The sequence below is a fragment of the Trachemys scripta genome, chromosome 10, assembly GCF_013100865.1.
Source record: "Trachemys scripta elegans isolate TJP31775 chromosome 10, CAS_Tse_1.0, whole genome shotgun sequence".
Taxonomy (NCBI): Eukaryota; Metazoa; Chordata; order Testudines; family Emydidae; genus Trachemys; species Trachemys scripta.
Window position 1 is genome coordinate 67,633,269 of NC_048307.1, and position 11,473 is coordinate 67,644,741.

An 11,473-nucleotide genomic window follows, 5' to 3' on the forward strand; every position below is an offset into this window, starting at 1 on the left:
TTTAAAAACAGCAAAAAATGTCCACCTCCCTTTCCATTTCTTGTGAGTCTTGAAGTTTAAATCTCCTCCGTGTGATAGAGATGCTTGCTTTGGTCTGCTTAGCTCTTGGAAATCCAAGGGCTCTGGGTTGCTGTCCCTGGGCTGCCCAGGGTCCCTAGGGACAGCTCTGTCCGCCATTACAGAATTTTAACCCCAGAACCCCGTGTAACATTTTGCAAACCCCCAGAGGTTCATGAACCCCAGTTTGGGAACCACTGCACTATAGGTATCATAGTGACCTGACTGAACTAATTAAACTGATTCTCATACAGTGGTACAAATACACACTAACTAGAGCTTTTGAAAAAATGGTTTAGGAAATCCTGTTACTATATCATACAAAGGAGAACAAATAGTACGTCACACCAGGCATGTCTACACTAGGAACATAAGTCGACATACGTTAGGTCAACTTACGATCACCACAGTGGTTCATGTCCATGCTACCCTCTTGTCTGTGGTGCATGTCCTCACCAGGAGCACTACCACTGACTTAAAAGGGACAATGTGTGGGGCTGAGAGCTTGGTAGGTGAGAACAAGGAGATGCATAAGGAAAGGGAAAATTGGAACAGAAAGCAGGGCAGAATGCTCATTTCCCAAGGACTAATAATCTTCCCTGCTGGATAGTGCATGTCTGACATCAGCGATCAACATGATAGCATGTGTCAGGCCCATGTTACATAAACTGGAGAGTGTGATACCTAAGGCACCTTTGCTGTAGTCAAGTCACAGAAGACAGAGCCTGACTGATTGGAAAGAAGCAATCCAGAATGCCAGCTTGAGTTCAGGAAACATTAATTATCCCCAGCAGAAGCTGCTGAAGCTCTTGGACAGAATAGATCACTTTCAGAAAAAAGGGGGGTGGAGGCTCGTGTTGGTTAACGCTGCAGTGGGAGAACTGTTAAAAGACTGATCTCATTATAAATTACTTGATTTGGTCTCCTTCCAAGACTAGATACAGCTTTGGGGTCATAAAAGTGGTGGAAAAATGTAACATGTTAAATGAGGAGTTTGAAATAATGGTGTAAAGCTGCTGCCTGGGAGAATTTGGTCACTCTTTATAAAACAGTGTGTAGGTACCATACTGGAGAAATTCATACATTCAAGCTGTAAGTCACTACTGTAGCGTTCCTTGTGTTTCTTCCTCTTGTGGGAAACTCAGACATAATAGATTTAGCAAGAGAAGTAGCTGAGAGTTATGCAGCGGGAACCTCCTAGTTTTTTTTCTGGCTAGGGCATTTCCACTTCACCCTCAGCCAATGCCGAGCAGCTGACTGAACACTCCACCCAGAACACGAGTATGTAGCACTAAGGACTACAAATGAAAGCAAACATGCATGTTTTTAGTTTCCCCTTGATCAAGAGAGTGAAGCCCTCTGCTGGGCAAACCAGTTGGAACGGGGAGAAGCATCAACGTAAAGCTACGGAGTAAAATGCCAACTGGGCTAGGAGAAAAGCAATTGATAGCCAAAATGTCAGCGTGTCAGGACTTTGAAGTGGGAAATGAGGATATACACATAAAGCAGTGTATGGGCATCAGCCTGAGGAAGCAAAACAAACATGACCTAAGCAGCAAATATTTACAGCCTTTATTCCTCTAGCAATTAACCTTATTAGCACATAGGTAGTAGAGAGAAACATCCTGATAGAACCATTAGCAACATCTTTTTGCATTGCTGAAAATGGAAGGGATGGGAGAGACTTAAGGTGAAAAGCAGTTTTTGATCATGGAAAAGTGAAACTTGAGATATGCAGCTTGTTGCATTATGCACAGCTGGTGAAAACCTTTTTTGATACATTTCTGCTACTTATTTTAATATATGGATTTTTTCCCAGTGGAAGATGCAGAAGCTTAGTGGGGTTTTAGACCTGTTTATTGACTTTTGGCATTAAAATTATAAAATCACATTTACACATGACAGCTGTTGGACAGAAACAATGTAGAAAGTAACACAATCTAACCTGTAACAGCTGCAACCTAAGAGGATAGCTGAAACAGCCGAAGATAGTGACATCACATATATTAGTGGGGAACACAAGTGTGCATTCCAGTACTTTGTCAAGAGCAATTAAGACAAATACATCTACTTCTCCCATTTCATCTCATGTACAATCTTTGCACTCTTTTTAACACCACTCCATGTATTACTTCACTTTGCTCACTTTTCTATGGGCTGGAAACTGATTCCTGAACACAACTCATTTATTTAGATCAACAATGTCACCAAGAGCAAACAAAATTGCTGCTAAGACTGTCTAAAAACAAATTAATTTTGTTTTACTAGTCAAGTCACAGCTAGAAATAATCCGTTCCCATTAAAAATACAAGAACTGTTGATGAAACTTAGTGCTGTGTTTTTATTAAACAAAACAAATTGCTACATTTGGCATGTAAGGTGAAGATACTTTTGACCACTCTATAAGAAACTCTACCTTTATTAGGCAACTCTGATTATAGGCTTCCTACTGAATCAAAGCAAGCTTTTGTGTACTTGCTGCTTAAGTACTGTATCAATTTCTCATATTGCAGACTCAATTCTTTTGACTGCTTAAGGGAAAAGTTCTGCTCCTATGTAAATCCAGGGCAATGCTACTGGCTTCAAAGGCCACTGGCATTACTCTGGATTTACAGTGGTGTAGACAAGAGTAGAATTGGACCCTGCGCATGCCACTATATATTACACTGATTGCTCTTTTAGGCTCTCACTTCTAAATTGATTTTTCCTTCTGTATCATATTTCTCTTGACATTGTTCCAGTGCTTTATCAGAAGCCTGTCACTCCAAGCCTTTTACTTTGTGAACCAAAAATAATTATGCCTGCATTCAAAAACATTGCCCAAATACTCATCAGGACTGGGTTTACGCTTAGGAGACTATTTTGAAGATAACTATAGAAAAGGAGCCCTGTCATGCTGAATTCACGATGTAGATTCGGGGTTTTAGCTTTCCTATCCAGCGATAAATCCTGCTTCCACTTCTAGCTTGGGCCTTAGTTCTGTGGGATTATTTAAAGCAACGTTTAGAGTATGGAAGAATAGGGAAGAGATTTGTAATTTACAATGTACTGAAATTTATCTACACATTTACACAAAAGAATCTTTGTTTCTCGTAAGTGACCCCCAGCCTGCATTTGTGTGCTCTCATTGACGAATGTCCCTCCTCCTCTTTACATCCAATGAAAGATTTTCAAAACACATTGTTCCATTTCCTGCTTTTATTTGGTCTCAACTGGTAGCTTCTTTTTTCAGTTTCTCTAAAACCTCATCTGGAGTCATCGACACCAAAATCTTCACCACTTTTTCACGAGATTTACCACCCTGTTTCAACACAAAAAAGAATTCAGAGAATTATTTCTTTACTTCTAAGTACACATTTTAAAAACTAATCATGGTGCCAATAGAGTGGGTACTTTGTAAATAGTACTAAGGTTACATATAACCAACAGTAGTGAAAAAAGGTTAGTCACCAGTAACTCTAACCAGAGTTATTTCCTCTGCATAGTCAAATTTGGGAGAAAACATCCTCTAGTGCCATGGTGCTTCAGAGACCGCATGGAAAGTACTGTGCGTAGGGATTCTGTGAGCACCCTCACGTAAACCGGACAGTCTCTACACAAAAGAATTAATTGACACAAATCTGACATCATAATACTCAAAAACCAGTGGGAGAACACTTTAACCTGTCTGGCCATTCAATGACAGACCTGCGGGTGGCTATCTTACAACAGAAAAACTTCAAAAACAGACTCCAAGGAGAGACTGCTGAGCTGGAATTGATATGCAAACTAGATACAATCAACTCAGGATTGAATAAGGACTGGGAATGGCTGAGCCATTACAAACATTGAATCTATCTCCCCTTGTAAGTATTCTCACACTTCTTATCAAACTGTCTGTACTGGGCTATCTTGATTATCACTTCCAAAGTTTTTTTCTCTTACTTAATTGGCCTCTCAGAATTGGTAAGACAACTCCCACCTGTTCGTGCTCTCTGTATGTGTATATATATATATATATATATATCTCCTCAATATATGTTCCACTCTATATGCATCCGAAGAAATGGGCTGTAGCCCACAAAAGCTTATGCTCTAATAAATTTGTTAGTCTCTAAGGTGCCACAAGTACTCCTGTTCTTTTTACACATTCTAAGTTGAGGTTATAAGACAGCCATGGAGCTGAAGCAGTCACAATTGCTTCCACCATACCACAGAGGACGATGGGCAGCTAGTATAAAAACATAGACACCACCCTCAAAGTTCTAGGTTTACTGCTAAGTAACATTTTTCTTCTTCGAGATGCTTTTGTCTGACTTGTGCAAGTCTAACAAGAGGTAGAGCTCCTGCGAAGGCAGACTGGGGTGTGCAATTAAGCAAGAATTGCAGAATTACTCTTCTCTTCTGAAACAAACATTGAATCTAGATGAGAAGAGGACTGAGTAAACGTGTGAATGAGCTGCAGATAGCAGCCCTGCAATGCCTAAGATTTCTCTAATGTTCCAGAAGCAGGCCATGGATTCCAGCTTGGCCATAGCAGAGTGAGCCTTAAGACAGGCCTTAAAAACCCACTTACCCACTCACGTGCTTACCCAGGAAGAAAATAATCTCTCCCTGGATAAGTGGGCTGAGTGGGGCCAGGGACCCAATATCATCACTAGTTATTCCTGGGGTGGGAGGGAGCAGAGTCACTGGATCTGCTACATATTTCAAAGTAGGCAGGCAGGTTTTAGAGCATGCCCTGAGCTGCTGCTCTTTCCATCAGCTGGGAGGGGGGAGTGAGCAGCAGGATGCTCTCCAAGCTCAGCAATGGGACTATGCAGATGTCACATACAGATGTTACTATCTATACTTTATTGAAATCAAGGCATTCTTTAAACAATAGTTTGGCCAACTGGTGTTTACTTCTTATAAGGATGAGCTAACAAAATGTTTCCTCTCATGTAAGAGTCCAGTAGCTACATTTCTAGATTGAATTAAGATCCCAAATCTAGAATTACATTTACAATACATACATAAAAGTTCCATTGAAAGCACAAATTAGCAGCTTTCCATCTTAAGAGGCTGCCCCACAGTATCCCAAAATCTACTGAGTACAATTTCTCCACCTTTATTAGAAGATAATCACTGTTAAGAAACTGCTTTCAGTTTCTCAAGTTGTGGCTTAGTCACGTTGCACTGTATTACAGGATTAAAATTCTGTAAGGCAAGATAAATAAGACCAACAAATGTAGTTCTGCATTTTCAATTTTAGCTTGGTTCTCCTTTCCCAGCTGAGAATTGATTATATAGCAGCTGGGAGGCAAGGGAGAATGCTAGGAGCAGTTATCATATGGTATTAGCCTTGTACACCTAGGTTGAAAATCTGGCTGGAGTCACAAAACAGACCCACTTCACAATTGAGGCACAGTTCAGAATGATTGAAGGTCTGTGGTTGACAAGTCCTAATATAAAATAGCCTGGGTGCTGCAAGTCAGACTAGAATTACCAGAGCTGACTAGAAAAGATTGAACAGAGCAGCTCCTCATTATGCCTGACGCTGCTTAGCAGTAACATAGTGCTTTTCAAGAGTAATCTAATTAATTCTCAACATGACTGTGAGGTAAGTAAGCAAGTGTTACCCTTGTTTTATAGATGGGATAAACTGAAATAAAGGTTAAGTACATTGTTCAGTCTGCAGCAAAGCCAAGATATAAATCTTTGAGTTCCTGTCTACCAGCCAAGTAGTGCTCAGTCCATTAGACAATGTAGCCTCTAACAGCTGTTTTTTAAAATGTATGTATTTAGATTTATGTACAACATAAAAAAGCATCCATCCCAGGCACTCTTATCTTCCTGGCCCTATAAACGAATACATTTAGTAGATGGCTCAGACTTCATCCACTTTTCATATATGTCATACAAACATGATAGTAACATAAGCCAAAGACTAACTGGTAGCCTTCCCAAAACAGGACACAGCTTGTTCTATTTCCTCTCAATGTCCCTTCTGCTGTTGCTGCCACCCTAAATGAACAGTTCACTGTTGGGTAGTAGAATGCTGACTTCCCAGTGTGACTGTAACAGAAGTTAACCCCACTTCTGCTACTTGCTGTTCTCTTAATTTGTTTGTATACTGAAGTTCTATTGGCTTCAATGGGTTAAGATTTAATACTTGTTTTTTAAAAGGATAATGAATTTAATCTTTTCAATCACAAACATCTACATAAACATGTAATTCATAGAAGTTGTCATTGTCCAAATCTGATCTTAACTGTAAAAGAGATATTGGAGAAAACTGCCTTTAAACAAAAACGACACTAGAAGAAGAAATAAATGCAATTTCCACCTGTTTAATCATGCAGAGTAGTCATTGTAGGAGTTCTGATGTTACTACTGTTTTCGCAACAGAAGCAAAGCTATCTAGGAATTGATATGCTCATCACTGTGTATTCGAGTGACCCAACAGACATCTTTTAGTCAAATATAAAAATTTCTAAAGAAAGTCACTTGCAAGGTGTTTTGTGCAAGATATTCTAACTTCTTAGAAAATGAGACTCAGTAGGAAGAATACTTTAAAGGTCACAGAGGACATAAACCAAACACTGACTTAGAAAATACCAAGAAAAAGTAGCAGCACATTTGGGCCATTGAGAAACAGATTATTTTGAGTTAGTAATTCAAAGACTAAAATACGTTATTTTTCCATAAACTGAGGTTACACAACTTAATATATCTCCATACTAGTATTTTGAAAAATAGAAACTTGGTCTGCTGTATGTGGAAAGTGGTCTCTATTACAATATAAGTTTCAGAAATCTAACTGTAGCAGAGCAGAAAATGAAAAAGTATTGTACCTTATCTAAAACAACTTCGCTCTTCTTCACTTCTAGGACCTTAGAAAGGTAACGACACAGCTCTGCATTTGCCTCCCCTTCTGATGGAGGTGCAGCAATAGCTACACCTACTGCCTCAGTTGTCACATCTATAACAAATATTTTAGGATTTTTATTTTCAAAGCATTAACGGTGTCTGGTTTATTTGAAACCAAGTAGACAACTCCTGATACAGTCCAGCTGATGAGAGATCTTATGACTTTTACTGCATCCAGAACATCCACTTAATTCTACCACTTGTTTTTTCCACTTTACCAACAAGGCTAGTCAATTCCTCAGATGTACGCATTAATAGACAGTCCTTGTAAATAGGGAAGAGTGGGCCTTACATTCTAGAATGTGATGCTTTTAAGAATTAACGAGTTTCATTCTGTAGTTATCTGGATCCTGTTCCATGAGTTTGGTGGATACAGTGAGGCTTTGTCAGGCTGCAGACTCTGCATAATTTTCTCCCAAGTGTCAATGTGAGGTACTGGGCCCTTCACATCCACTTCTACTACCGTCCCTGCTTCCAGACATGAGGTCAATCTACAATTTGATTTTGAAATTGTGGTTAATGTCCCTGTAGTTTTTATGCAGTTTTGATTATCATCTCTTTTGTAACAATGCCCACTAATGTCCCTTTAAGATGAAATATGTGCTGAACTATCCTACAGATAACAGACTCGTCTAATTAGTGTAGTGCGCATACCTACATAATGAATGCTTCTTGTTTGCATATAAACATGAAGATGATGGCACCATCCAGACTTGTATTAGTTGCTTCTTGGTTTAAAGCATTTGAAGATTTTAAAAACATACTGTCTACGAGCATTTAAATTGTGTTTATCACCATAATAATTAAGCACAAACAAGGCATCAAAGGTGATCTCCAAAGGAAAAGTTTGTCTTTTGTTTATTTTAAAGAAAGCCTGAAGGATATTTTTGTTTGTTTGTAATTCCCTGCTTGTTTCACTATAGAAGTTCAAGTTTTGACTACCTCAGGGGACCTTTCAATTCAGAGTATCACAAGTTTCTCATGCTGAGTTTTACTACTTTATTTATATCTGATTCTTCCTGTATCTACAGTGGAAGGAAAGAGAATGTGTGTGTATACCATTCATAATAAAGATCACAAAGCTTGTAGTTTTATAACAAAGGATGGTTCACTACAAAGAGATCAGATTTGACTGAGCTTTGTCATAAATGGTAAGTAGGCTCCCCCTGCTGAACAGAAAAGAAATTTTCCTTTGTCTTTACATAAATGCCTGTACTGTTCATAAGAGGATGGAACAAATTATATATACACAGATGTGTAAAATAGATTATTTCTCGCTATTCAATCAACATACTTGCTACACAGGTCAGCTTTAAAAAACAACAACAACACTGGATCCTATAACAGGTTTTTTGCTTTGCACTCATCTGAAGATAGACTGCAGCATTGGAATATTTCACATAAGCAGTTATATTGGAATATAGCTAAAATCAAGTGATTACCCAGGATTACTACCCCTGCTTGCAAAAAGATGGATTTACTCTAACACAGCTTTCCAGTTTTACCAGTGCAATCAACTACACCTAGTCAAATGGAGCACAAGGAACATCAGGTTATTTTGATATAATGAAGTTTGTGAAGCCACATTTCACTATCACTTGGACCTCTGCAGGACCATAAACTTGTGCAAAGAAATGGATGCAGGGAGAGGAGGAAAAAAAAACTTGCCTTCCCAAATAGCTTTGTTTGTTTAATTACATAAACTATTTCCCTCATACTTACACTTTTCATTGGGATATACCTGTTATAGCATTTTGTTTGGATCCAGGTTTGGCATGAATAGCAATAGTGACGGAACCACTTTTGTCAGTTACAACCGGACCTGACAGAACAGGAGGTTTTACTGGGTCTTTACACTTTTCTTTTCCCTGAACAACAAACAAACAAAAACAAAAAACCCAGCAGCTGTTAAAGTGACATTGCAAATCTGAAATCTAGCCAACCAATGAATCATAGAATCATAGAATCTCAGGGGTGGAAGGGACCTCAAGAGGTCATCTAGTCCAACCCCCTGCTCAAAGCAGGACCAATTCCCAGCTAAATCATCCCAGCCAGGGCTTTGTCAAGCCGGGCCTTAAAAACCTCCAAGGAAGGAGACTCCACCACCTCCCTAGGTAACGCATTCCAGTGTTTCACCACCCTCCTAGTGAAATAGATTAATGCATTAATGCAAATGCAAAGATTAAAACTAGTTCCAGCCTCTACTCTTGCTTCTGAGTCGCCCCTCCGCTCCCAACAACGAGAATGGTTGTAGAATCACTGTTTTTTTCCCCTCCTGGTGCTGTGTGACCGACCCGACCCCCGGGTGTGTGTGTGGTGTGGGGGGGAGGCTCCCCACGGCGCCGGCGTCGCGGCACGAGCAGCACGAAGCCGCCCGGCAAACGCCCGGGGTAGCAGACGGGGCGAACAGGAAAGGCCATTTCTCTGCTGCCCCAGACCGCTGCGGTAGGTTAGTGGCGCCAGGCCAGGGCCCGCTGACCCGGCTTACAGGGGCTTCACCCCAGCGCTACCCCGGCGGAGGCGAGCCGCTCTCTTCCTTCCCCGCTGCCGCCCAACGTGCTCCGCAGAGCGAGCGGCCCCGGCCCAAGTCACTGACCCTCCGGGGCATGGCCCCGCTCCAGCTCCGCACGCAGGCACTGACGGGACCCTGCCCCCAGCCGCCGCGCCGACGGAAGCCGGCCAGGGCCACCAGCATCACACAGACCGAACCGCGGGCGGCTCTGACCCGCACTTCCGGCAACACCAGAACACCGCGGGGCCTGCAGGGAAACCGTCCGGCCTCCCAGTTCCGGGGCGGGGCCGGGCAGAGTGCTGCGCACGCGCAGAGTGAACAGGCGCTAATTCATTCGATTCCATTCTAATCCAGGCGGCGAGCGAGAGGCAGAGCCGCCAGCCAGGCGTCCTCGTGCTTGGTCTGGTCTCGACCTTACCGTGGGCTGCCACCCCCGTCCCCACTGTCCTTGCCGGCACCGAGGGCACGTGTGTGCTCAGCCCCGTCCCTGCTAGGGCACCCACCCGCCCCTGGCTTTTGCGCGCTCCCGTCCTGCAGCGAGGGGGCCAGCTCCGCGGCACAGCGGGGTACCCGGGCCAGCATCAGCTGTACGGCCCGGCCCAGACCAGCACGCCGCGTCTGAAGGGCCGGTGGCTACACCGGTCCTGCCTCGTGCAGAGCATAGCTGAGGCCTTCCCATGAGTTACACTAGTGGGGGGTTTATACAGTTTGTAGCAGGAATAGAATGTGGAGCGCTTTTTTTGGACTGGATGGAAAGGGTAAATACGCCTCCCACCCTCCCCGAAATTGATGCGAGGGAGTCAGCGTTGATCCGTAGTGTTGAACTGTTTAGTCGAAAAAACGTGCACGCAGGCCTGTGACCCTGAACAGCAATAGGAATAAACAAGCAGAGAGCTCTGGCAGGAGGCCCCCAGTGAACCATTCCAGGTCTTTGCCCAAAAAGCAACTGTGCATGGGGCTGTGCTGCTTTTCAGTATCACAGTACAATTGATTGCCTACTCCTACAGCATGGAGCTAGGGCCTGGGTCCTGCATTCACAATCTCCCATAAATTGGGTAGCTATACCACTGCATGCTCTATTAGAGCTGGTTAGATAAACCACTCCATTAGCCTTATACTTCCCCTTTAACCAATGCTGGTTACCTTCTTGTAACCACTCTTTATACAGAATTTTCCCTCGCTTAACACACCTTACTGACAGACAGTTACAACAACATAGGGGCTGCCCCTAAAATTAGTTTTATCCCCTGATTTTAGCAATAATTAGATGAAGCAGCTAATACACAGGGGCACTTGCAAACCCTAAGTAAAATACCCTGGGCAGCTGCTGCTGGAACAAAGCTTTGTCCTTTTTAAAAAAATTATGTGTTTACTATAGCCCTGAGACTCCCCAGTCCAGTGTTTTTTATATCCTTGCAGGACTGGTAGCTAGTGGAGGGGCCTGCTCTTTTTTAGTCATACCTAGAGTCCCCATGATCAGGTCCCCATTCTGCTAAGCATGATACAGACATAAAGTAAGTACCTATTGCAAAAAGTTCTCACTCAAATTGGCATGAGAGAAAATGGGGGAGAATACATGCAAATTTTGCATAGAAAACAAAAGTCACACTTTGAAACCTAAGTAATCTGAGAAAGGATGGAGTAGTGGGAAAAGGTGTGCAGAATGCACGGTAGGTCTGTGGTAATTTTTTATGACTATATGACCAAACTATTAAGATAGCTGTGTATTAACTATGTGGAGTTATTGGACTGTGTTACTGTATTGGTGCAGTTTAATGGGAAGGCAAAACAATAACCTAGATAAAAGAACAGCAAAACAAACACTCAGCTCAGTTATTTTATCAGCTATGAAAAGGCAACAGCCAGGTTCCAGAACCCAAAGAAGAAAAGGACTTAATATAGTTAAAAGGACATGTGAAGAACAAGGTTAGATAATTTTTGTTCAAGTTTTAGTAAATTGTATGTTTACTTAAAATCAGATGGATTTTAGACTTAAGTTTCTGCTTGCTGTGT

The 11,473-nt window shown here is 42.0% G+C and overlaps 1 protein-coding gene across 1 annotated transcript; it reads right to left on the reverse strand.

The window, feature by feature from the left end:
• Window positions 1-1,896: 1,896 nt before the first annotated feature.
• Window positions 1,897-9,702, reverse strand: C10H15orf40 (chromosome 10 C15orf40 homolog). Its single transcript, XM_034782750.1, has 4 exons — window positions 9,545-9,702; window positions 8,690-8,816; window positions 6,873-7,000; window positions 1,897-3,358 (listed from the first exon to the last, which is right to left on the reverse strand). Exons 1-4 carry the CDS (start codon window positions 9,641-9,643, stop codon window positions 3,266-3,268), a joined length of 447 nt encoding a protein of 148 aa, XP_034638641.1. The 5' UTR covers window positions 9,644-9,702; the 3' UTR covers window positions 1,897-3,265.
• Window positions 9,703-11,473: the final 1,771 nt, after the last annotated feature.

Coding starts and splice junctions, on each gene's coding strand:
- C10H15orf40 (XM_034782750.1), bottom strand. CDS start 9,643: ATGCTGGTGGCCCTGGCCGGCTTCCGTCGGCGCGGCGGCTGGGGGCAG. Junction 8,817..9,544: donor GCGGGGCCATGCCCCGGAGG/GTCAGTGACTTG, acceptor TTTGTTGTTCAG/GGAAAAGAAAAGTGTAAAGA. Junction 7,001..8,689: donor CAAACAAAATGCTATAACAG/GTATATCCCAAT, acceptor TATTTGTTATAG/ATGTGACAACTGAGGCAGTA.